At 35.5% G+C, this 26,293-nt stretch overlaps 1 protein-coding gene across 1 annotated transcript in view; it reads left to right on the forward strand.

Moving 5' to 3' along the window:
- Nucleotides 1-26,293, forward strand: part of LOC150102211 (zinc finger FYVE domain-containing protein 26-like) — a 193,668-nt gene that overhangs the window by 17,125 nt on the left and 150,250 nt on the right. Inside the window, exon 3 of the mRNA XM_090399523.1 lies at nucleotides 11,249-11,878. Coding sequence (XP_090255649.1) covers nucleotides 11,249-11,878 — 630 coding nt within the window. The remainder of the gene's footprint in view (nucleotides 1-11,248; nucleotides 11,879-26,293) is intronic.

A 26,293-nucleotide genomic window follows, 5' to 3' on the forward strand; every position in this document is an offset into this window, starting at 1 on the left:
ATAATGTCCAATCCTCACCTTCTCGTGGTGCACCCTGTTGGGTATCCATTTGGATACTGAACGAACGAGGATGAGCTGGCAATTTGGGATTTAGCCGACCAAATTGTATTCTTATTGGTTAAACCAAAATAAAAAATGATGGTACGATATAACAAAATTTAATGCCGGCTGGGGCGTCACCCGGTTAAACAAGGCCCCCGTTGTTTTTGCCAGGGAACCAGGGCGAATAGCGAAAAGTCAGCTACTGGAACAAATCTGAAAACAAACCCCAACTCAACATCACCAGAGTTAAAGATTGGTACTATCAACATAAGAAGCCTGAATGACAAAGAAATGGAGCTAGCTGAGGAATTAGATAAGTACCAGATCGACATGATGGGGGTGACTGAAAAAAAAAAAGACAAAAACTGGTGAGATCTTTCTGAGCAATAAATACAAAATGTTATATTCAGGCAATGACAGTCAAGGAAAAGAAGGAGTAGCCATAGTATTCAACACAAAATATGAGGCTAATCTTTTTGAATGGCAGTCAGTCTCAAGTAGAGTAATGTGGGCAAATATGAGAGTGGTGAACTGGACAATGACACTTATTTGTGCCTATGGTCCCACAGAAGGTTCTACTAAGGTAGAAGTGGAGGAATTTTTGAGGCTTTAGAAAAAGCAACTGACACAATGAAAAAGGAAAAGTTGGTCCTCGTTGGGGATCTAAATAGCAGAGTAGGAAGTGATTGTCAGACATACAAAAATGTTGTGGGAAAATTTGGAGAAAAGAGCAAAGTTAATAATAATGGCAAATATCTGTTGGATTTCTGCTCAGGACATGGACTGGTTATTACTAACACCATGTTCCAACATAAAAATGTGCACAAATTCACATGGAGAGAAGAGGCAAGTAATAAGAAAATTCTCATTGAATATGTTATTGTTGATAGTGATGTTTTCTCCCTGGTGCAGGACACCAGAGTGTACAGAGGATTTGAAATTGGAAGTGATCACTATTTAGTCTTGAGCAGGATAAAATTGAATTTCATATTGAAAAGAATAACGTAAGAAAGTTTTAAAGCGAATAAAAGTTGATCAGCTTTCAAATGTGAACTGTAGTCTAAAATATACAAAGATTATTGAAGAAAAATTGAAGGAGTTTGAGAACAGGAATCAAACCTTTGAGATTCAGTGGCAAACTCTGAGGAAAACATTGATTGATTCTTCCAGAGAGGCATGTGGTGAGGTTGTCTGCAAGGATAAAAAAATCAGAACTCCCTGGTGGACACAGGAAGTTAAAGAGGCAGTGAAGGAAAAGAAAAAAGCATATCAAAAGTTACTGCAAATAAGTCAGCTTGTGCTCTTAGAGAATACAGAGACAAATGCAAGAATACTAAACACTGTGTAAAACTAGCTAAACAAAAGTCATGGGAGGACTTTGGCAAGAATATAGAAAATAAATATCAAGAAGGTGGCAATATATTCTGGAGGTTGTTGAAGAAGCTTAGGAATGGAGAAAAGAGTGCTGTGAAAGATGTTAGAGATGATAAAGGTGACATGAAAATAGGAGAAAAAGATATCCTTGAAGTATGGAGTTATTACTTTGAAAAACTGCTTAATGAAACAAGCAGTGATAATAGCACAGTGGTAAAAAACACTGACCAAGGCATGCAGTCAGGAATACATATCCATACTTGAAGTAGAAAAAGCCATGAAAGGCTTGAAATGTGAAAAGGCATCAGGAGTAGATGATATTCGACCAGAAATGCTGAAGTATGGTGGTATAAGAGTCTTACAGTGGCTATACTGCATAATTCAGAAAGCCTCGACAGAGGGACGAATTCCCGATGATTGGAGTAGAGCTCTCATAGTACCCATATATAAAAAGGGAAATAAAACTGAATGTGAGAATTGCAGAGGTATTTCCCTACTGAGTGTTCCTGGCAAGATCTATGCAAGTATACTTGAGAAACGGTTGAGAACAATTGTGGAATAAAAGCTTGGTGATGAACAAGCTGGATTCAGGCCAAATAGAGGCTGTCAGGATCAGATCTTCACTTTACGACAAATAGTCGAGAAAGCATGGGAATATAACAAAGATCTGTATTTAAGTTTTGTCGATTTGGAAAAGGCATATGACAAGGTGCCAAGAGAGAAGCTATTCAATACACTGCAGTTATATGGTGTCAATGTGGATTATATCAAGCAATACTGTCTTTATTTGAGTTGTTCAGCAGTTAGAATTGAAGGAAGTACAGGAAGATGGCTTAATGTTAAATCTGGTGTGAGACAAGGATGTATTTTATCCCCCTCTGTTATTCATTATCTATATGGATCACATTATGAAGGAAAGTGGTATTAAACCTGATATCAAAAATGGAGATGCTAATGTCAGCTCTTTGTTTTATGCAGATGATGTTATACTATTGAATAAATCCACTACATGTCTGCAAGATTCTCTGACTAAATTGAATAGCTGTTGTAATAGATATGGTATGAAAGTCAGCAATAAAAAGATAAAGACAATGAAAATAGGCAGAATCATTGAAAATGTCAACTGTGTTGTGAATGGAGAACCTGTGAAACAAGTGAAACATTTCAGCTCCTTAGGCACAATTTTTACTGAAGTTGGTAAATTAAATTTAGAAATAGACAACAGAATCAGCAAAGCTGGTATGATAGGAAGTCAATTGAATAAATTCATATGGAATAAGAGAGAAATTAGTCAGAACACTAAATTAGCTATACAAGACATTGTTGAAACCTGTTTTTACTTATGGATCTGAGAGCTGGTCAGAAGTAAAATACTTGACCAAAGACTATAGGCCACAGATATGAGAGTCCTGAGAAAGATTATAGGTGTGAACAGATGGCATCAATCGCAATATCATATTAAAAACGAGGATATTAGGAAAGAACTGGACAAGTGTTCTCTGCCAGATTGGCAGCAAAACGACCCAGAGGAAGACCAAGATATAGGTGGATTGATACAGTACAAAGTGCCTTAGATGATAGAATTTATAACATCTGATAATGTTGGAGTCTTGACATGTAACAGACTGATTTGGAGGAAAATTGTTGATAGGAAGTTAGTAATGATGTAATTTTTTTCATGTAATACTATGATATCCTGTACATCCCCTTGAGGGTAAATGGCAAGAATTTGATGCTGATGATGTAAAACAGAGAAATGTAATTTTGTAGTTTGTAGTGTTAATATCCGACTGAAAGCAAAGTTTGTGCATAAAGTATCTTCATGATTATACTACATCTATATAGGGACTATTAGCTTCACATCATTTACCTCAGTGTCCCATAATGCAAAGCACGTTTCCTATTGTATCTATGTATGTATTGCTATGCTTTATGGGAAGGATCACTACCCATACTGGTTTTTGACATTTATTGATGGCTCATTAGTTGTAGTTAGTCTCAGGAAGATACTGAGACAGTATATGAAGTCAACAGCCTCTTAAAGTTTGCATGCGAAGGTACATCATATATAAGCTTTGTTCGCTTGTGCTTGGGTTTAAGATGAAAAACAAGAATTCTGTAATAAGTGTTTAGTAACGAGCTCTGCTCTGAAATCAAAAGAATGATATTAACCACAAAATTTATTCACGGGACCTCCTTATGGAAAGAATACTATTCTGAATAACCAGCTCTGCTCAGGAATAAATATACATACTTCCTCCTCCAGGAACAAATGCACATACTTCCACAGCCTACATTCATTGCATTTATGTAAATTTATTAGCTGAGTACGTAAGCTATTTATTCATTACGTAACTACCTGTAGGTGCAAACATACTTCCATAGCTTATGTTAATTATTCTTTGCTATAAGAGAGAAAACACATGCAAATAGGACTATGGTGTAATACTAGATGCAGTACCAGGTGGCAGCTGATCTCAATCAATAGTTCCAGATTTACTGATTGGCATGCATCATCTGTCAGATTTGAATAAATTGGTAATTTCAAGTAGTACATCCAGATTACCCATTGAGCTATCGTTTTTTTATGGGTAATCTGGATGGTAATGTTCAATTTGTAATGTTCAATTACAAAAAATATATATATACAAAGGCAGTATATATTTTTTGGCATCGAACATTTTCAGTTATTGGAAATGTGTTTTTATGCATATTTTGAGGCATTAAAGTGGATACTATTTTTCCCACCATCAGGGAGAGCATCTTTGTCAGTGCTTTTGTTAAGTTGCATGTGATCATCTTTTTCCGTCAGGCACACATTATTTGCTTTAACTATTACTAAGAATTAAGTGTTTGTCAGTGCTTTTGTTAAGTTGCAATTTCCAGTAAATGGCTTATATAATTCTCTATACAGAGTCTTCTAAACTTCCGTGGAGGTAAAATTCCATGATCCTAGAGTGTCTGAGTGAATTTTCAAGAAGGATGGCCTGATAAAACCCTGAATTCTTGATTTTGGAGGGTAATCATCGTTGACTGTCATTATGGTTATTAGCAAGCCATAGTTTTCTCATCATATGTAAATTTACTGGTTATATTGTTCATCTGATTTTGAACCAAATCTTGAATAGTTGTATAGTTGTTTTTACTTCGCTGAGAATTCTTCTGTCAATAAATTTGTAATGTAGTTGTTTTTTATGTTGTGAATTTTAGACCATTTGAACAAAAATGAAGGATATTAGAGATGTCTTATTCTGTCTCTACAGGCTTCATTTTCCAACCAATTTCAATCAGTTTGAAATATCTTTGTTTCATTACTTTGTCTACAGGCTTCCTGAGAATGTTTGCATAGTTGGACCAAAATAATATAAAAAGTAACATAACCACTTGAGAAATCAGGAGGTTGAATGCAATTTAGAGGCAGCTACTTGCTGACATTGGAAATTGTAAGTTTTTCTCTGAAATTCAAGTTGTACCATCACAGCAGCAACAACAGTATCTAATAATAATGTAATTAAAATACCTGCCAATTCTCCTGTTTTCTTTTCTCAGACTTCGTTTGCTTTTTTTTAAAGATATCAGATACTTTTTATGAGAATTCTTTGTAATAGTGAAGAACAGTAAAGAACAGTTTTTTTTTTTTTTTTTTTTTGTGTGTGTAAAAAAAAAAAATAGTGCTCAAACAATGCATTTCAAGTATGTTTTTGATATCCTTTCAGCTGGACAAAGCACTTAAGATATATTTGAAGTACTGGGTACTGTTTTTCATAATTATTTAAATACATTGTGCCAAGCTCTGATAAAGAATATTTGTATAATGTGTATATATAGGATGTTTCAAAAAGAATGTTCCAATTTGAAAATTGTATAGCTCTATTTTCATTATTAATTTTCATTATTTGTTAAAAATAAACACGATATTATAGCACAGCCTATGATATAATATTATATCATAGGCTGTGTGTGTATGTGCATATATATGCACATACACACACGCATATATATAAAAATAAAACTTTTCTTTTTGATTAGGACAATGATATCATACTACTAAAGAATGATTCAGAATTTCGAATAATGCTGTCAGAGTTTTTTGAAGGTGCTCCTCAGGAAATTAAACAGGCAAGTGTTTTATAAAATTTATATTCATTGTTGGTAGTAGTTTCATTGTTGGTCAGTGTTTTTGAAAAATTTTTAGTTATTCCAACTCTGATTTATGGGCAGAGCTTGATTATTGCAGGGGGGGGGTAAGAGAGAATTTTCTTACTGGGAATTATTAATTAGAGTTGTATTGCACATAGGGTAAAGCTATGTGCAATACAACTCTAATACAGAGACTTAGCCTCTCCTTTGCCAAGACCGTACTGCATGGGGAAGAGTCACATCCTTCCAGAGGTGCCCCCATTTTCACGGAACAGTGAAAATGGGGCACTTCTGGAAGGATATAGACTGGAAGGTTGAAAAATATTCCAGAGGAAGGCAATGGCAAACCACCTCTGTACTTTGCCAAGAACATTCTATGAACATGTTAAAAATGAGGAAGTTAGAGTTAAGCCCCCCCCCCAGGCCTGAAGGCATCCAACATGCAACTAGGGAAGAATAGAGAATTTCCACAAGTAGAACTAGTTATGATGTGTCCAGGTCAAATCCAGAAGTAAGCTTGATGCTTGATCACGGATGTTGCTGGTTGGAAAAGGAAGGCTCCCTGTTTCACAAGAACCAACAACATTGGAACTTGAATGTTAGAAGTATGAAACAAGGTAAGCTGGTAATAATAAAGATGGAAATGGATTGCAAGAAGATTGAGAATAAGTGAACTTAGATGGACAGGAATGGGCCATTTTCAGTCAGGGGACTATATGGTGTATTACTCAGGACATGAGACAAGTCATAAAAATGGAGTATCTTTCAGGAAAAAGATGGCTAGGTATGTATTAGGTTATAATCCAGTGAGTGACAGAATCATTTCTCTCAGAGTCAGTGGACATCCAATGAATATGACTATCATACAGGTTTATGCATCCACTACAGAAGTGAATGCATAAACATAGAAGAATTTTGTGGCAAGTTACAAGAAGTGATAGATGCAACACCAAAGTGAGATTTATGGCTACTTATTGGAGATTGGAATGCAAAAGTGGGAGAGACTGAGGAACAAGGAATAACTGGTCGTTTTAGTTTAGGTATTCGTAACACTGCAGAGAAGAGACTAGTTGAGTTTTGTGCAGAGAATTCTTTGTTTGTTGCTAACACCTGCTTTAAACAGCACAAATGGAGATTGTACAGATAGATATCACCTGATGGACAATACAGAAATCAAATTGACTATATACTTGGACAAAGAAGATGCAGTAGTGCAATTCAATCTGTCAAGACTTTTCCAAGTGCAGACTGTGGAACAGACCATGAATTATTAGTGGCCACAATACATGTGAAATTATGGAAACTGAAAACAAAGCAAATGTCAATCAGATATGATCTTGAAAATATACTGGCTGAGTACAATATTAGTATACAGAACAGATTCAACACACTCAATTTATGTGAAAGAGAACCAGATGAACTATTGGAAGAGATTAAAGATATAATTAAAACAGAAGCAAAGAAGACCATTCCAACAGTTTGTAAGAAGTTTAAATGGCTGTCAGAAGATGCCATCAAAACTGCTCAGGAAAGGAGGAAAATGAAGGCCACAGGAAATTTGCAGGAAATACGACATTTGAATGCAGAGTTTCAACAAGCCAGAAGAGACAAGGAAAAATACTTTAACCATGAAGAGAGAATTTCCAGATGAATAGCAGGATTTCGAAAAGGCAGAGGAACAAGAGATCAAATCGCCAATGTGAGATGGATAATAAAAAGAGCACAGGAATATCAAAAGAATGTCTACCTTTGTTTCCTTGACTATAGTAAGGCTTTTGACTCTGTAGATCATGTGGAATGCGGTACAGCGGGAGTACCAGAGAATTTCATTATCCTTCTGAGGAATCTTTATTATGAACAAGAAGCTACTGTCCGAAGAGATCTTGGAGAAACTGAGCATTTTACAGTAGGTAAAGGGGGTGCAACTAGGATGTAGTTTATCTACATACCTGTTTAACTTGTACAGCAAATGCATTTAAGAATGGCAGGGCTGGAGGAGTCTTCAGTTGAAATTAAAATTGGTGGAAGAAATATTAATAATTTGAGGTATGCAGATGATACCATCTTGCTAGCAGAATGTAAAGAAGATTTGGAGGAACTTATTATGAAAGTTAAAGAAGAAAGTGCTATACATGGCCTTCAACTTAACCTCCAAAGGACAAAAGTTATGGTAACATGTGAACTGAATGATTTTGAAGTAGATGGAGAGAAAACGGAAGCAGTTAACAATTTTGTGCTCCTAGGATCCTGAATTGATAAAGATGGGTATTGTACTGAAGAAGTTAGAAGAGGATTATTACTCGGAAAGAGAGCATTGACAAATTTAAGCAAGATTTTTAAAGATAAAGATATTAGCCTCGCAACAAAAAATCAGAATTGTGAAAGCAATGGTATTCTCTGTGGTACTGTATGGATGTGAAAGTTGGACCCTGAGAAAGAGTGAAAGAAAGAAGATAGATGCATTTGAATTATGGGTTTGGAGATGCTTACTAAGAATACCATGGACTGCAAAGCAAACCAATAAATCAGTGATAGACAGAATAAAGCCAGATTGCTCCCTCAAAGCTATGATCAACAAGCAAAAATTGTCCTACTTTGGACATATTATGCAAACAAATGACAGTCTGGAGAAGATGATGATGCTTGTTCAAGTTGATGGAAGCAGGAGAAGAGGAAGACCAAGAATTAGATGGGTGGATGGAGTTAAAGAAGCAACTGGAATGCACCTGGAAATTCTGAAAGATATGAATGAATTAATTGCTGTGAGGACATCATGTTGGAGGTTTAATGGAATATTATCAGCATTGGGAAAGGATTAAAAATAATTTTGATGCTTCCAATATTTCATGTCACAGTCACTGAGACATCTTCAGAGATTACAAATAACTTTTGTAACAACACACTCAAATACAATACAATACTAAGTGAAACACATGGGTTGACTCAAGTAGATATATAAATATATATATGTGCATGTGTAAATGTGTGTGTGTGTGTGTGTGTGTGTGTATAATACTCCTACATGAATGTGTGTGTGTGTGTGTGTGTGTACATACACAAACAAACAGAAGAGAAATGGCAAAAATCATCCAGAATTACTACAGTAAACTCTACTCATCCATGCAAAATGTCACTCCACTAGTTAACTGAATATGAAAAAAAAAAGCATCACAAATACTGCCAGAAGAGATGGAATATGCAGACAATCAAATGAAGGTAGATAGAACACCAGGTTGAGATGAAATAAGAATTGAAGATAGGCAGGAGGAAATAAATATCTAGCAACATTTAGGTACAGCCTCATTTAGGTACCAAGATTCTCTTTCTAAATGAAGATAGAATACCCGAGAAATGGAAATCATCCATCCTCATCCATAAAAAGGAGAAAAGAGAATATTGACAACTATAGACCAATATGTTCCCTATCCCACCTCTGTAAAATATTCACAGGAACCATATCAAATAGAATTAAAAATAAAAAAACTATATGGAAATAGCAGCAAAGAGTAACAGGATTTAAGAAAAGATTCTCCATAATATGTCATATACATACAATAAATCAACTAACTGAAAAATGCAGAGAATATCATCTTGCACTTTGTATGCCTATTTATCAATTTCAGAAAGCATTTAACATGGTAGAACAATGGTTTTTCAGGGACTTTTCTGCATATACATTTTTTACACACTGAAATAAGGAATAAATATGGATTTAAAGATGCAGTAAAAGCTATGTATAACAACAGAAAGAGGTTTCCCGGGATGTATAGTATGCATGAAAGATAGATGCCAATAGATGGACTTAAAGAATAACAGACTGGTATCCCAGACACATAAAAGAAAACCTGATAGACTACTTAGGAGGTAGGAGGATACTATATTAAAATCAGTAGGAGAGAAATGGATGAGATTGGCTCAGAATAAAGTTAGAATCTTTTGCAACTTGCAGTCATGGAAAAACCAAGACTGAGAGCAGGCGTCCATCATGAAAAATATATAATTACACATGCCTGTGATGGAAAAGTTGTCTGAGAAGTAATAATTGATTCTTATAGATTTTTAGATGCTGAGTTCAGAAAAAATAGTAAAAAAATTCCATTGCCCACCAATTTTACCCAATTTCTAATGTTATCGTTTTTATTAGTAGTATTTGGATTTAAATTCAGCACATTGGTATATTTATTTTCATTCTCCTTTATTTTCAGCTAATTAGTTGTATAAGTGCCTTTTTATGGTAAATAAAGAAATTTCCACAAAACTTCTCATTCTTAAGATAGGAGAGGGAGGGAGAATGCAGATAAAAGTGCAGGTGGCTACTTTGAATCTGATTTGCTGAGATAATAGATGACTTTCCTGTTGTCATAGACACATTTTCTTGTGTGATTCTTTAGTTGAACTTTAGTCATTGACTACTAAGGCTATCATATTTCTGAAAGGTGGCATATTTTCTAAGTTAGTGTAAAGATTTAATTTAATGTGTTGGTGGTTTTTTTTTAATGTCTTTATGTAGTGTCATGCAATAGTGTTGATGTCATTCGTTAAAATTCGTTTAACCGTATTTTAAGTGGTGTTTGTAATGGCTTCAAGAGTTTTCAAAAATTCACCTAACAAAGAGGATACACCAAATACCTGCTTTTTGTGCGAGTGGGACAGCCAAGATCGAGAGCAATATTGGATAAAGAAGGAATTGCCAGAAAGAGTCGCATTAGAACCTGGAAGTAAAAATGTGTTACATGAAACTTTGGTTGCTCAGGAAAATCCTTTTACCCCTGTTTAACATAAAGCTGGGATTGATGAAGCAATTTGTCAAAGCTTTGTCGAAAGAAGGAAAGTGTTTTAAATACATCTGTGCAAAATTTCTGGGATTATCTACAGCAAAATTGAAAGAAGGTATTTTTATCAGTCGGGACATCAGGAAATTTATGAAGGATAAACTGTTTGAAGAAAAAATGGCAATTGTTGAAAAAGAAGCGTGTAAAGCTTTGAAAGAGGTGGTGACCAAATTTTTAGGAAATCACAAGGATCCCAACTATAAAATGATTGTGGAAGACTTGCTACAGAAATTCAAAGATTTGGGATGCTCCATGAGCTTAAAAGTGCACTTTCTCAACTCTCATTTAGACTACTTTCCTGATAATCTGGGAACTGTCAGCGAAGAGCAAGGAGAGCGATTACATGCAAGACATCAAGGAGATGGAAAAAAAGTATCAGAGCAGGTGGAATGTCAACATGATGGCAGACTATTGCTGGCTGTTGTACAGAAATGACCTGGGAAAAGAATTTCGCAGAAAATCAAAAAGAAGCCTTGAAGGAAAAAGAAAAAGACACCACAACAAAATATAAAGTATGTGCTAAAGATTAATCTTTAATTACTTTAATTAAAATTTTTTTTTCCAATACTTTCATTCCAAAAATGTTTATGGAAAATTTTAAATACTGTTATTTTACTGTAATATTGAGATCCATTTTGTAAAAAATCCTTATGTGATAGAGAAAAATGGAAGATATATTTGAAATCAACAGTCAAAAATAAATCAGAAACAGTTAATAGTTTTCAGACAACTTTTCATGACTCGAATTTTGCAGGCCTGTGTTATTACTATTCTTTGGTAGTTTGATTCAGATATATCAAAATTGCAGATTATATTTACTTATTTTCGTTTGCTTATTTTAGTTTATTTTTTTCTTCTAGGAATTGTACCAGTACTACTACTTTTTACTGGATCCTGGAGCTGTAAAAGGTGATACTCCTGTTACGCTGTCTACTCATGCTACTATTTTTCTCAGGGAGGCCTTAATTCACTCTCCAAACTTGACACACTGTTTCTTACTGAAATATCTTTCTCTTTCCTCTTCACCAGTATTCCAGACTTTAACCAAACAGATACATCTGATATATTTGCAGTGCCTCTTATATTGTATAAAACACATCAAGTCTTCCTCTTCTAGTAGTGAAAATGCTTTACAGTTCCATAGAATTATTTTAATTCTTTTGAGCCTTTTGCCTGAAGAATGTGTTGAACAAATTCAAAACTTTTCTACTGAAACTTCAACAATATTGAACAATATTTTGCATGACTTAGTGGAACTTTGTGTTGATAATAAGTTTGTTTTGAGTGAAGTGTATAGTGCTCTTTTAGGAAGACGTTCACATCATTTACTTCAGTACTTCTGCAATATAGAAGATAAATATTGTCTCCAGTCAAAGTCATCGTCAAACAAACTAGTTACATTTCTTAACAAAAATGATGTTGGCATTGATATTCAAGAAGCATTACGACATTCTTATAAGACAAAAACTCACTTTTTGCAAACTGTCATGGTAAGATTTTTAGTTATTTCTTGAAATAATTTCATGTGATCACAATATCTTGATTGTATAGTATACTGAAATACATTGCATCATCAGCAAGTTTTCTCATGTGTATCCTCAAGGATGTATAGGATACATTGATAGTAATACATAATTCAGTGTAGATTATCAGTAGTCTCTATCAACAGTTTCTTCCAAGACAGTTATTTCTGAGGTTTCCAATATTGTTAATTTTAGCATTATTAGTGTTGTAAGGCATTAATAACTGCTTGACTCCATTAAGTTCTTGATATTCTCATTATTAGGTTTAATAGAATGAATACAACAGAGACACAACAAGTTTAATGGATACTGTATTTCATCTCAGTCACTGAAACATCATTCAGGGATATAATCTTAAAATCATAAAACCACAGACAAAATTACTCAGAACAATTAGTGAAACAAAAAAAAAGTTAGGCAGAAAATCTATGGCTACATATGTATTTTCTGTTTACTGTGATTAAAAAATTATGATCACAGCAAAATATTATGAAACTCATTTGTGACTCTCATTAGTTGCAACTTTGTCAGTTTCAAAATGGATTTTACAAAGACATGTAGAAGAGCTGTGACTTAATTAAATGAATTTATCACAGGCAATGCCCATTCTGTTGCATATTCTTGTAGCACACATATTTATAATGTGTCCAGTCCCACTGATGTATTCATGTTGATATTTTTCAGTATGCTAGCATCTCCAGTTCATCTATCTCAATTCTAACATCATCATCATCAAATTCCTGCCATGTACCCATAATGGGTGTACAGAATATGATAGTATTACATGAAAAATTTACATCATTACTAACTTCCTATCTATAATTTTCCTCCAAATCAGTCTGTTAATTGTCAAGACTCCAACATTATCAGATCTTATATTTATATCGTCTAAGGCACTTTGTACTGTATCAATCCACCTATATCTTGGTCTTCCTCTCGGTTGTTTTCCTGCCAATTTGGCAGAGAACGCTTGTTTTGCTAATCATTCTTCGCCCATTCTGTTTAAGTGACCATACCACCTGAGATTAGCTCCGCTGACGCATTCCTGGATGTTGACAATGTCAAGTTCTTTCCTAATATCCTCGATTTTAATATGATATTGCCATTGATGCCATCTGTTCACACTCATAATCTTTCTCAGGACTCTCATATCTGCAGTCTCTAGTCTTTGGTCAAGTGTTTTACTTCTGACCCAGCTCTCAGATTCATAAATTAAAACTGGTTTGAACACTGTCTTGTATATAGCTAATTTAGTGTTCTGACTAATTTCTCTCTTATTTCATATGAATTTATTCAATTGACTTCTCACCATTGAGAAGCTGGTCAATTGACTTCTCAATTGACCAGCTTTACTGATTCTGTTGTCTATTTCTATATTTAATTTACTATCTTCAGTAAAAATCGTGCCTAAGTAGCTGAAATGTTTTACTTGTTCCACAGGTTCTCCATTCACAACACAGTTGACATTTTCAATGATTCTGCCTATTTTCATTATCTTTGCCTTTTTTATTGTTGACCTTGATACCATATCTATTACAACAGCTATTCAATTTAGTCAGAGAATCTTGTAGACTTGTAGCGGATTTATTTAGAAGTATAACATCATCCACATAAAGCAAATAGCTGACATTAAAATCTCCAATTTTGATATCATGTTTAATACCACTTTCCTTCATGATGTGATCCATATAGATAATGAATAACAAAGAGGGATAATGTACATCCATGTCTCACACCAGATTTAACATTAAACCATCTTCCTGTACTTTCTTCAATTCTAACTGCTGACTTACAACTCAAATAAAGACTAAGTATTGCTTGATATAATGCCCCATTGACACCATATAACTATAGCGTATTGAATAGCTTCTCTCTTGGCACCTAGTCATATGCCTTTTCCAAATTGAAAAAACTTAAATTCAGATCTCTGTTATATTCCCATGCTTTCTCGACTATTTGTCATAAAGTAAAGAGCTAATCCTGACAGCCTCTATTTGGCCTGAATCCAGCTAGTTCTTCACTAAGCTTTTCTTCCACAAATCTTCTCAACCGTTTCTCAAGTATACTTGCATAGATATTGCCAGGAACACTTAGTAGGGAAATACCTCTGTAATTCTCACACTCAGTTTTATTTCCCTTTTTATATATGTGTACTATGAGAGCTCTACTCCAATCATCAGGAATTCGTCCCTCTGTCCAGGCTTTCTGAACTATGCAGTGCAGCCACTGTAAGACTCTTATACCACCATACTTCAGCATTTCTGGCCGAATATCATCTACTCCTGCTGCCTTTCTGCATTTCAAGCTTTGATGGCTTTTTCTACTTCAAGTATGGATATGTATTCCTGACTGCATGCCTGGTCAGTGTTTTTTACCACTGTGCCGTCATCACTGCTTGTTTCATTTAGCAGTTTTTCAAAGTAATTACTCCATATATTTCAAGGATATCTTTTTCTCCCATTTAAATGTCACCTTTATCAACTCTAACTCCTTTTACAACACTCTTTCCTCCATTCCTAAGCTTCTTCAACAATCTCCAGAATATTTTGCCTCCTTCTTGATATTTATTTTCTATATTCTTGCTAAAGTCCTCTCATGACTTTTGTTTAGTTAGTTTTACACAGTGTTTAGCATTCTTGCATTTGTGCCTGCATTCTCTAAGAGCACAAACTGACTTATTTCACAGGAACCTTTGATATGCTTTCTTCTTTTCCTTCACTGCCTCTTTAACTTCCTGTGTCTACCAGGGAGTTATCTTTTTTTATCCTTGCAGACAACCTCACCACATGCCTCTCTGGCTGAATTAGTCAAGGTTTTCTTCAGAGTTTTCCACTGAATCTCCAAGGTTTGATTCCTATTCTCAACCTCTTTTATTTTTTCTTCAATAATCTTTGTGTATTTTAGTCTACAGTTCACATCTGAGAGCTGCTCAACTTTTATTTGCTTTAAAACTTTCTTACATGTTATTCTTTTCAATATGAAATTCAATTTTATCCTGCTCAAGACTAAATAGTGATCACTTCCAATTTCAAATCCTCTGTACAGAGTAGTGTGCTGCACTAAGTTGAAAACATCACTATCAACAATAACATAGTCAATGAGACTTTTGTTATTCCTTGCCTCTTCTCTCCATGTGAATTTATGCACATTTTTATGTTGAAAATGGTGTTAGTAATAACCAGTCCATGTCCTGAGCAGAAATCGAACAGATATTTGCCATTATTATTAGCTTTGCTCTTTTCTCCAAATTTTCCCAAAATATTTTTGTATGTCTCACAATCATTTCCTACTCTGCTATTTAGATCCCCAGCGAGGACCAACTTTTCCTTTTTCATTGTGTCAGTTGCTTTTTCTAAAGCCTCAAAAAAATCCTCCACTTCTATCTTAGTAGAACCTTCTGTGGGACCATGGCACAAATAAGTCTCATTGTCCAGTTCCCCATTCTCATATTTGTCCACATTACTCTACTTGAGACTGACTGCCATTCAAGAAGATTAGCCTCGTATTTTGTTTTGAATACTATGGCTACTCCTTCTTTTCCTTGATTGTCATTGCCTGAATATAACATTTTGTATTTATTGCTCAGAAAGATCTCACCAGTTTTGGTCTTTTTTATTTCAGTCACCCCTATTATGTCGATCTGGTACTTATCTAATTCCTCAGCTAGCTCCATTTCTTTGCCATTCAGGCTTCTTACGTTGATAGTACCGATTTTTAACTCTGGTGATGTTGAGTTGGGGTTTGTTTTCAGATTTGTTCCAGTAGCTGACTTTTCGCTGTTCTCCCTGGTTCCCTGGCGAAAACAACGTGGGCCTTGTTTAACCGGGCGATGCCCCAGCCGGCATGAAATTTTGTCATGTCGTACCATGATTTTTTTATTTTGGTTTAACCAATAAGAATACAATTTGGTTGGCTAAATCCCAAATTGCTAACCCATCCTTGTTCGTTCAGTATCCAAGTAGATACCCAACAGGGTGCACCACGAGAAGGTGAGGATTGGACGTTAGGTCAGAAGCCCTGGTCGGTTCTCTGCATTCCTTTAAAGGCTATGCGGAGGTCTCCTCTCAGTTATACAGCTTTGACCCTTATTAATAACTGCAAAATCTCCACCTGGTGATATACCTGTGCAATGTCATTGCTTAGTAGTGCAATTATTTCTTCTGTTTCTGTAACTTTCCTACTCTTGGCAATATGTAAAGTCATTCTTCGATACTTTGCTTAGTTCATTGCTTAGTAGTGCAATTATTTCTTCTGTTTCTGTAACTTTCCTACTCTTGGCAATATGTAAAGTCATTCTTCGATACTCATTCTTTCTCTTACTTTGCCATATAGCAAAAAAAAAACTCTTGAATTTACTTTGGCTTGCTTTGCTAATTTTCTCTCATAATTGGATTGTCTTCCTGACCATACTAGTCACTTTTTTTACTGTGCTTTGTATTCACATTGAGCATGTTGATCACTTTTTTTGTTTATTCCCTCCTAGTGTTTTCTTTTTTTTGCAGCTTTTGGTTTTTATTAGTACTCATCCATTTAATCCCTACTTGGTTTATTCTCCTGACCCACCTTGTGTATGTAGTTCAATATTGCTTCTCTCAAACTATCCTTGACCACTTCCCATGTGCCACTGACATTCTTTCCTTGTAGTTTCTCTTTCCATGCAACTGTGTCAAGCCACCTAATGTTTCTCATAATGACTAGCTTTGTACTTTCGTATAAACCCTTTCTTGACTGAGAATTCCAAATATTGAGCAACCATCACAACAAGACCAGATGGTCACTTTCCCCAATTAGAGGTTGAGTGGCAACTGTAGTTATGAATAGATATGATGATATGCCAGATCCAACACTCTCAAACCCTCTGGTCTTCTCCATCACATTCAGATATTTATCACTTACTAACCGTATAAATTCCATATCCATCTTACCATGGGCTCTTTCCAATCTATATTCCCATGGTTGCTCTTCCTGCAAGCATTGTTTTAATCTGCTAATGCATGGCATCTATATCTTCCTTTGCATCCCCAGGTCACTAGTACAATATATTTTGTTCTATTAGCTCTATCTTACAATAGATATCCTCAGATGAACCGTCTCCCTATTATCTCAAATCCTCCTTTCATCCATCATCCCTATTATTTCAAATCCTCCTTTCATTCATTGGACATCATCAGATGCTGTATTGTCACTGTTGCTTGGTGGTGCCACACCAGTCCTCACCACATGGTCTTGTTGTATGCTTTTTTTTTTCTGGAGGCTTCAACTCTCTGAAGACCAGTCACTTCGGATGCACCATCCATCCCTCTCATTCAGGGTCTCTGTTTCCTCTTTTTCCATGAACTTTATCTTCTATTACTGTTTTGAGAGGTCTTCCTTCCATTCTTTTGTGTCTGAAGTATTTCAGAAGAAATATTTTGGAACCACAAGAAAGAATATATCTTAAACCCTTTAACTTCCATATTTCATCAGATTATAATAATTCGTTCTTTTCTTTTAGGATATATAGAAGACTTGTCAGAGGTTTTGAAGAAATTCGAAGATGGGCTATTATCAAGTTTTTTGTGCTCCAAGAAATCTCTGCAATTGAGATTCACCAAACTTTGTGTGAGACTTTAGGGTTCTGTGCCATAGCATATCCAACAGTTGCCAGATGGGTGGCCAAGTTTAAAACTGGGCATCATGAGACAACAGATGCCCCCAGGTCAGTAAGACCTTCCACAGCGATCACACCTGAAAACGTCGATGCAGTGCATGCTATGATCCTTGATGATAGATGAATACCAACCAAAAACACTGCAAAGACTCAGGGAATATCCGGGGAATGAGTTAGACTTATTATATCCACCAACATCTGGACATGCAGAAGCTCTCAGCTAACTGGGTCCCCAAATGTTTTAATGCTGACCAAAAGAGAGAGAGAGAACGTGTGCTATCATCTCAAGGGATTTTGGGTCATTTTAAGAAATCAAGTGCAAATTGTTTGGTTCATATTGTGACTGTTGATGAAATATGGCTTCATCACTATGATCCAGAGACCAAACAGTAGTCAGTGGAGTGGAGACACAAAGGTTCTCCATGGCCAAAGAAGTTCTGAATCCAAAAGTCAGCAGGCAAGGTTCTTACCATTGTCTTTTGGGATATGGATGGTGTAATCCTTACCACATATCTCAAAAAAGGTAAAACTCTTACAGCAGCAGTTTATTCAACAGCTCTGAAGGAATTGAAGGAAAAGCGCTGCAGAAAACTGAGCAGAGGTATGTTGCTTTTCCAGGACAACACACCTGCTCACACTGCTCGTAAAACCCAGCAGACAGTACACAACTTGGTCTTTCAATGTCTGCCTTACCCACCCTATTTGCCAGACCTAAGCCCATCTGACTATTTCCTATTCCTAAATTTAAAGAAACACTTAAAAGGAGCAAAATTTACCACAGATGATGAAGTCATATCTGCAGCTGAGGACTGGTTTGTGCAACGAGGGAAAGACAAAATTTTTTTTAGAGGATTGCAAATGATTTAGCAGATTGTAACAAGTGTATAACACTTTGTGCGAAATATGTAGAATGATGTGTAAGTTACATGGTTCTACCTCAATTCCTTCATGTTGATTATCACAACTTTTTAGCATACCCTCATACATTCATCATTTTAGACAAGTTTTGGACTTGTTTTAGCCATTCCTAATCTTCTGATGTCTTCTAAAAAGCAATTCTTCACATTAATAACAGATCCCAGGTTCTTGAATTTGTTGACTTCCTGAGTTATTTCTCTGTTAAGGTATAGAACTTTTCTGTCTATATATATATATATATATATTTTTTTTTTTTTTTTTGTTGGTTGAAATTTTTCAGATATCATTAGTAATACTTCACTTGCTGTCCTATTCTATCTTTTCTGAAAATAAAATATCCCTTACATTCTATTCCTATAACTATATCATTTTCTGTCGACAAAGTCTTGTTGATGCTGCTAATTTTTGGCTAAGTCAAGCTGAACAATTCCAAAAACTCCTCTCATTTATTTCTGATAGTTCTGGCATTTGTGTACATGCATTTCAACATCCCCTTGTGTCCACAGTTACAGTTTCATAATGTCATTGCCAACCCATTCATATTCAAAACTTAGGAAACTGCATCCAGCTATTCCCAATCATTTCTTTATTTTTCCTGGAGGTAACTAGATACACATGCTCAATTACATCCCCCCCCCCAAAAAAAAATCCCTCTAGTTTTTCTGAATTCACACTTCCAACCTCTTCTGAACAATACTTTCTCCTTTTCTTCAAACACATCTAACACCAAAACTATTCAATTGCAGTCCATCATGCACAAGCAAGTCCTTTCATTCATCAAATTCACAGTATGCATCTTTATTAAACTACGCACCATTTGCCTTGCACAATCTTAAGTCATTTAGCAGTCTTGACCCTTCTTCTCAATTTTGTCCTATCACTTAGTCTTTACTTTCTCACTCTTTATTTTTGCTTCTTTCAACCACTCACATTCTCTCACATTACATATTTCTTACAGTTCTGGTCATCTGTGTCTGTCATAACAACTCCTTCACTTTTCTCTTCTGCAGACTAATGGCTTCATTAACATCCTTGATCTTTGTACTGGAAAATATGCTTTCATCACTTTCTTATTAAGTGTACCTCTTATCAAATCTCCATAGAATATCTTAACTTGTTACTTTCAGTTTCTTGCACTTTTATACTTTTTCCATTCAATTTGTTCTTTCATTTTTCTTCTTGCTGTACCAAATGCTAATAATTTCTCCAGCTGAATGAGTACACATTTTATCCTGAGAAAGATTTCACTGTTTCTCTCCTCATTGTCATCTCATCATTCACATTACTTTCAACCACTTCTTTCATATTTTCCACACTACATTCACACTACATTCTCTGCACCACTTTCACTATTCTGCCTTATATTGTTAATATTATTTACTTCATTCTTCTATGATAACTAAATACTTAAGGAATTGACAGCATACACTAGAAATATAAATTAAATCAACTTTAATATATACTTTCTGATATTTTGGCAACGTTGCCATCTTCATGGGAACAAGATAAAGACACATGCATGCAAGTACTACATAACAGCAAATGAGAAACGAAGCGAGGAAGCTACCATTTTTCCTAAAATCCTGATGGTGCACCCTGGCAGGCTATATTAGGTGTTCTTGGCCTTTGGGCTGAAGTTCTTCTGATATATGTTTCCCAAATTTAGGGCAGTCTCATGCATCCAAATTTGTTGAGATTTGGCATGTTCCTAAGGGCTGAGGTTGATTCCATGAATAGTCTTTCATATTTGAACTTGCTGTGGTGTATTACTGTGGCTTTCTTCCATGCTCTGGATACTCGCCACAGAATAAGGCAAGTATCCAGAGCATGGTCTGCAAGCTCAGAGTGGCTGTACTGGTGAAATCAGATGTAGTCCTTGTGTTCTGATAATACAATCCCACCAACTCACAAATTAGAAAACTCCATAGGCTCCTTAAGAAGATCACTTCTTGGCATGTGGAGATTACTAACAGACTAAAACCATATAACTCTAGACCCTCCCCCCCATATATATATAGGCTCCCAAAAATACATAAAGAAAAGTGCTATTACGTCTCATAGTGGATGGCATTGATTCCTTCACTTACAAACACTAGCTAAATATTTAGCCAAAGTGCTCTTACACTATACTGGCAACACACCATCACACATAAAAAAACTCAGCCCACTTAAGAGGCAGTATAGAAAACCTTACACTCCAATGTAATGACATAATGGTCAGTTTTGACGTCTCCTCCTTATTCACAAATCCCCCTCAAAGAAACCTTAGAGCTAATCCAAGCTAAATTTCCTCCCGATATCTCAGCCCTATTTCAGTTCACAATGAACTCAGGCTATTTCGTTTGGCAGGAAAAATTCTACAAACAGATAGAGGGGACAGCCATGGGTTCACCACTTTCCCCACCCTTGGCCAACCTTTTTTATGGAGACTTTTGAAGAGAAAGCCTTAAACTCTGCCCCACAAAAACCCACCATATGGCTTCACTACGGTTAATGATGTGTTTGCTATTTGGCCACATGGCCCGGCTACACTCCTCTCCTTTTTAACACATGTAAACAACCAACACCCTAGAATCAAGTTCACCCTGGAAAAAGAGAAAAACAATAGTCTTCCCTTCCTAGACACACTAGTCATTCGCCAACCTGATGGAACCTTGGTTTTCTCAGTTTATAGAAAACCCACCCATACAGGCAGATACATTCACCAACACCCCCCACAACAATATGGAGTTATTAAGACACTATTCAACAGGGGAAAACTAATCTGTTCAAATGACCAAGCCCTAACTACTGAACTAAATCACATCCTTAACACTTTCTCAGCCGATGGCTACCCCCCCCCCCACCACAAAAAAAAAAAAGAAAAAGAAAAAAAATCCAAATCACATCCTTAACACTTTCTCAGCTGATGGCTACCCCCTGCCACAAAAAAAAAAAAAAAAAAAAAAGAAAAGAAAAAGAAAAAAAATCCAAATCACATCCTTAACACTTTTACAGCCGATGGCTACTCCCCATACAAAAAAAAGAAGAAAAAAAATCCAAAAAATACTAAAACCAGTTATCCACAACCCACCTCCCCTCTTCACAAAAAATATTACTCTAAATCCATCACCATTCCATACATCCGAGGCACCTCAGAAAAAAATCAACAAAATCCTAAAAAAAACATGACTTGACCGCTTGTTACAGACCATATAGAAAATTGGCATCCCTTATCCGCTCCACTTCCAACCACTTCCCCTAGACCTACCTGGTGTATACCAGGTCCCTTGCAGCTGTCAAAGCCTGTTTGGTCAAAGTCCCACTTTGACCAAACAGGCAGGACAGCAAATATCAGAACACAAGGACTACATCTGATTTCACCAGTACAGCCAATCTGGGCTTGCAGACCATGCTCTGGATACTCGTCACAGGATAAGGTGGAAGAAAGCCACAGTAATACACCGCAGCAAGTTCAAATATGAAAGACTATTCATGGAATCAACCTCAGCCCTTAGGAACATGCCAAACCTCAACAAATTTGGATGCATCAGACTGTCCCAAATTTGGGAAACTGTTATCAGAAGAACTTCAGCCCAAAGGCCAAGAACACCTAATATAGCCCGCCAGGGGGTACCATTGGGACTTTAGGAAAAACGGTAGCTTCCTCGCTTCATTTGTCATTTGCTGTTATGTAGTACTTGCGTGAACGTGTCTTTATCTTAAGTTCCCATGAAGATGGCAACGTGATGTTGCTGAAATATCAGAAAGTATATGTTAAAGTTGATTTAATTTATGTTTCTAGTGTACAAGAATTACTTCATTCTTCTGCTCACATTTCTTGCACTCTCTCTCCACTCTTTCTTTCATACTACAAACCACTCTTGGTAATGAATGGATTGAATGTATACTACATCACATGAAATCCCTCATGTTGAAATCATTGAATATCGAAGTCTTTGTTACCATTTTTGTCATATGCATGTCCCATGTAGAACCCTGTTTAAGCAATATCACATAATAAGATTCACATTTAATAAAATACCTTCAGTCACACAGTTTAAAATAAGGAAAATGCCACAATAATGATTCTGATCTTTTCTTTCTTAGGCATTTTGCTATATGTTTTTGTGGTTGAGTCCGTCTATGTGGCCTGCATAGTTTGCTACTAGGACAGTGAGGTTTATGCTTTCAAACTCCTTTTACAGTTTGCCTCTCAAAGCTACTCAGCTTTGAATCCTTTTAAAACTTTCATATCTGTTTTATCATCTTTTTTTTTTTTTCCTTTTTATCCTGCTCATAATTAACCGGTGATCACTTCCTATTTCGTATTTCTTGTATCTTGAACCAGCATGAAGATTTCACTATCAACAATCACATAGTCAATAAATTTTTTCGTGTTTCTTCTATGTTCTTTTTATGTACATTTATGCAAATATTTATGTTGGAACATGGTTTTATTAATGGCTAGTCCGTCTCGAGAACAGAAATCAAGCAGGTTATCACAGTTCTCTCTCTGTTTCAATTTTTCCAAAACATTGGAATTCATTTCCTAGTCTACTGCTGATTTCTCCAATAAGAAGCAGTAATTCCAATAATTAAAATTTCTGGAACATATTTCATGTAACTCCTATTTTCAATACTAAAATATAATGGCAAAGATTAGTAGAAATGGAACTGTCCCAGTGCAACCAGTGGACTAGGCTAAGAAATAAGTTAAAATTGTGGATTAAAACTTTATTTTAGAAAGGATACTGACAAAAAAAAAAAACCTTTAATATTCTTAAAAGGATAAATGAATGCTGTTTTTGTAGAAGCTTTGAAATTTCATTACTTCAAGAATATTTTACTACTGAACTTAAGATTGATTCACCTAAGTTAAGTTTCTCTCACGACTTTTACTGTCCATTCCTAATCCACTGTAAAAAAAAATTCATCAGATTGCTTGGAAAAACACACACACACACACATATATATATATATACAGTAGACCCCCCCCCACCTTATCTGCAGGGTATACGTTTCAAGACACTTCGCGGATACCTGAAATCGCAGATAGTATCGAACCCTATATATATACTATGTATTTTCCTATACATACATACCTATGATAAAATTTAATTTATAAATTAGACACAGTAAGAGATTAACAACAATAACTAAAAATAAAATATAGAATAATTATAACAACATACTGTAATAAAAGTTATGTGAATGGAATATTAGCAACTTAAGCACACTTTTTTTTAATTTTTTTTAATTTATTTATTTAATTTTATTTTTTTTTTAAGGCTTCTCATTGGCATATCCGAATTGCCAGCATCACTACTCTTACACTTTGGGGCCATTATTAAGTAAAATAAAGGTTACTTGAATGCGACAGTCAATCTGATAACTGAGAACTACTCAGAACAATTTGCAATTCCAGATATTCCTGATTCCCGAAAGGCTGCAAGATGCATATAGCTTTTTTCCCCCTTTGCAATGAGTTGCCCTGGTGTTGGATCAGCTACCTCTTGGATCAGCCAAATTGTCTATTACTAAAAGAAAGAGCGACATGGTTTCATTTCGGAGACGTAAAATTACATAGGCAAAGTGGATATTAGATCCAACATTATTTCAAAGCCAAATGTTTGTGGAAACTATGAAAATTTCGTAAATTGACTAGAGAGCTTACGACAATACAATCCACGCAATACCTGCTTTTCCTTAGATTGCACTACCTACTTCACTTAAGTAGCTAAGGCAACTTTGGGATGTCGAGGATTGTACTCTCGTAAGCTCTCAGGTCAACTTACTTCGTAAATTGACCTGAGAGACCTCATTATCTCAACATTACTCTTACGAGAGTAATGTTGAGATAATGAAAAGTTTACAAGAGATAATGTTGGATCTAATATCCACTTTGCCAATGTAATTATAAATTGTTTATTTCTGGAATTTTCCATTTAATATTTTTTTTTGAATAAGAATAAAACTGATTTTGTGCGTTGATTTATTTTCTAATCTTCCACTGCCCAAAAACTCTGCAATTGGTGTTTTTTCCACACAGTCAAATTGTTTGATTTTTTCATGGATTCAGGCTGCTTTATTTATGAAAACAATATTCACAAACAGACTGAAGGACTGCAAAGAATTCTCTCTTCCCTTCTCTAGAAAAGTATACTACATTGAACATTTGAACATCTGTAAGATTAATATTCTTCATACAAAATCAACCATCCTCATTCATAACCAAAATCAAACATAGATACTTGTATCATTTTTCACTAGTTGGAAGAAAAGTAGAAAATTAGCCCTCCTGGGCATCCTCCTCTCTCGCCTCATTCTCAATCTGGCACTGTGACAACTTCAGTTTACTGTAAACTTATCTTCACAGGCTGATAAATGCAACAAGACTTGTCACATAATCGATCTCAAAAAAATAGACATCAACAAAACTTTTTAATTGTGCACACTTTATCCGTTTCAACTCTTATGGTCTTAAATGAGAGCTTGACACCATCCAAAGAAATCGTGTGGAAGAGTGACTTCCTCTCCAGGAAATTATAGCGTATCGTTGGTATATACAAGCCCGTTCCTTAGAAGTCTGACCCTGTATGTAGCGTGCCAATTCCATACATTGCTAGAATCTCTGAACCAGTTTCAAGCATCCTCAAAAAATGATTATAATCAGGCAGGTTAAACTACTAACACTTTATTAATTTAAACTGAATGTTACCACATAGCTAAGAGTTTAACCCACTTCATCATTCGTAGTTGACACAATAGTACTTGTAATTAATTTAATTAAAAAATATACATTTTTATGGCTATTTCGCCTATTTATCTTTAGGAGTATCCTTTTTATGATGTCATTGGCTTTTTACTCAATTTTAAGAGCATTACCGATGTTTTAAAGACATAAGAGGGTGGTCTTAAAAGTACTTGGTTTCGACCATAGATGGCAACACTATCAGTACAATTTTATTTTCTAAATTGGTACATCTGTCATAAGCATCCATGTGAAATTGCAAGTCATTCTATCAAGTAGTTTGTTTTACACAGCTGTCTGAAGCAAAAGTATTGTCTGTATCCCTTGAATTGGATAAAATTGAGCATCGTGTGGTTATCAAATTCTTTGTAAAAGAAGGTTTAACGGCAACAGAAATTCATTCGTAGTTCATAAACGTTTATGGGCACTCTCCTTCATTTTCGACAATTAAGAAATGAGCTGCCGAGTTTAAACATGACCATACCAACCTCTGACCAGTGATTGGAGCATTTTAATAAGAATAAAACTGATTTTGTGCATCGATTTATTATTATGGATGAGACTTGGATTCACCATTACACACCAGAATCCAAACAGCAGTCAAAACAGTGGGCAGAAGCCGGTTGTTCTGCGCCAAAGAAGACAATGTCGGTTCTATCAGCAGGAAAGGTCATGGCATCGGTATTTTGAATGCTAAAGGCATTTTATTTATTAATTATCTTGAAAAAGGGTAAAACAATAACTGGGGAATATTATTCCGATCTTTTAACCAGACTAGACAAAAACAATTCGTGAGAAAAGACCTGGTTTGCAGAAGGAAAAAATTTCATCAGGACAATGCACCTGCCCACAAAGGTGTTTTGGCAATGGGAAAATTAAGGGATCTGCACTATGAATTGTTGGAACATTCGCCCTATTCCCCAGATTTGGCTCCCTCTGACTTCTGTCTCTTACAAAAAATAAAACTCTTAATCGCTGGTCAGCGTTTTTCTTCGAATCAAGAGGTGATTGCAGCTATAGAGGAGTATTTTGCAGATCTTATCAAGAATCACTACAGGAAGGGATACTGGTGCTAGAGCAT

The sequence above is a fragment of the Typopeltis vanoorti genome, chromosome 10 (genome assembly GCF_054136105.1).
Source record: "Typopeltis vanoorti isolate ZY-2024b chromosome 10, IOZ_Tvanoo_1.0, whole genome shotgun sequence".
In the NCBI taxonomy this organism is placed as follows: domain Eukaryota; kingdom Metazoa; phylum Arthropoda; class Arachnida; order Uropygi; family Thelyphonidae; genus Typopeltis; species Typopeltis vanoorti.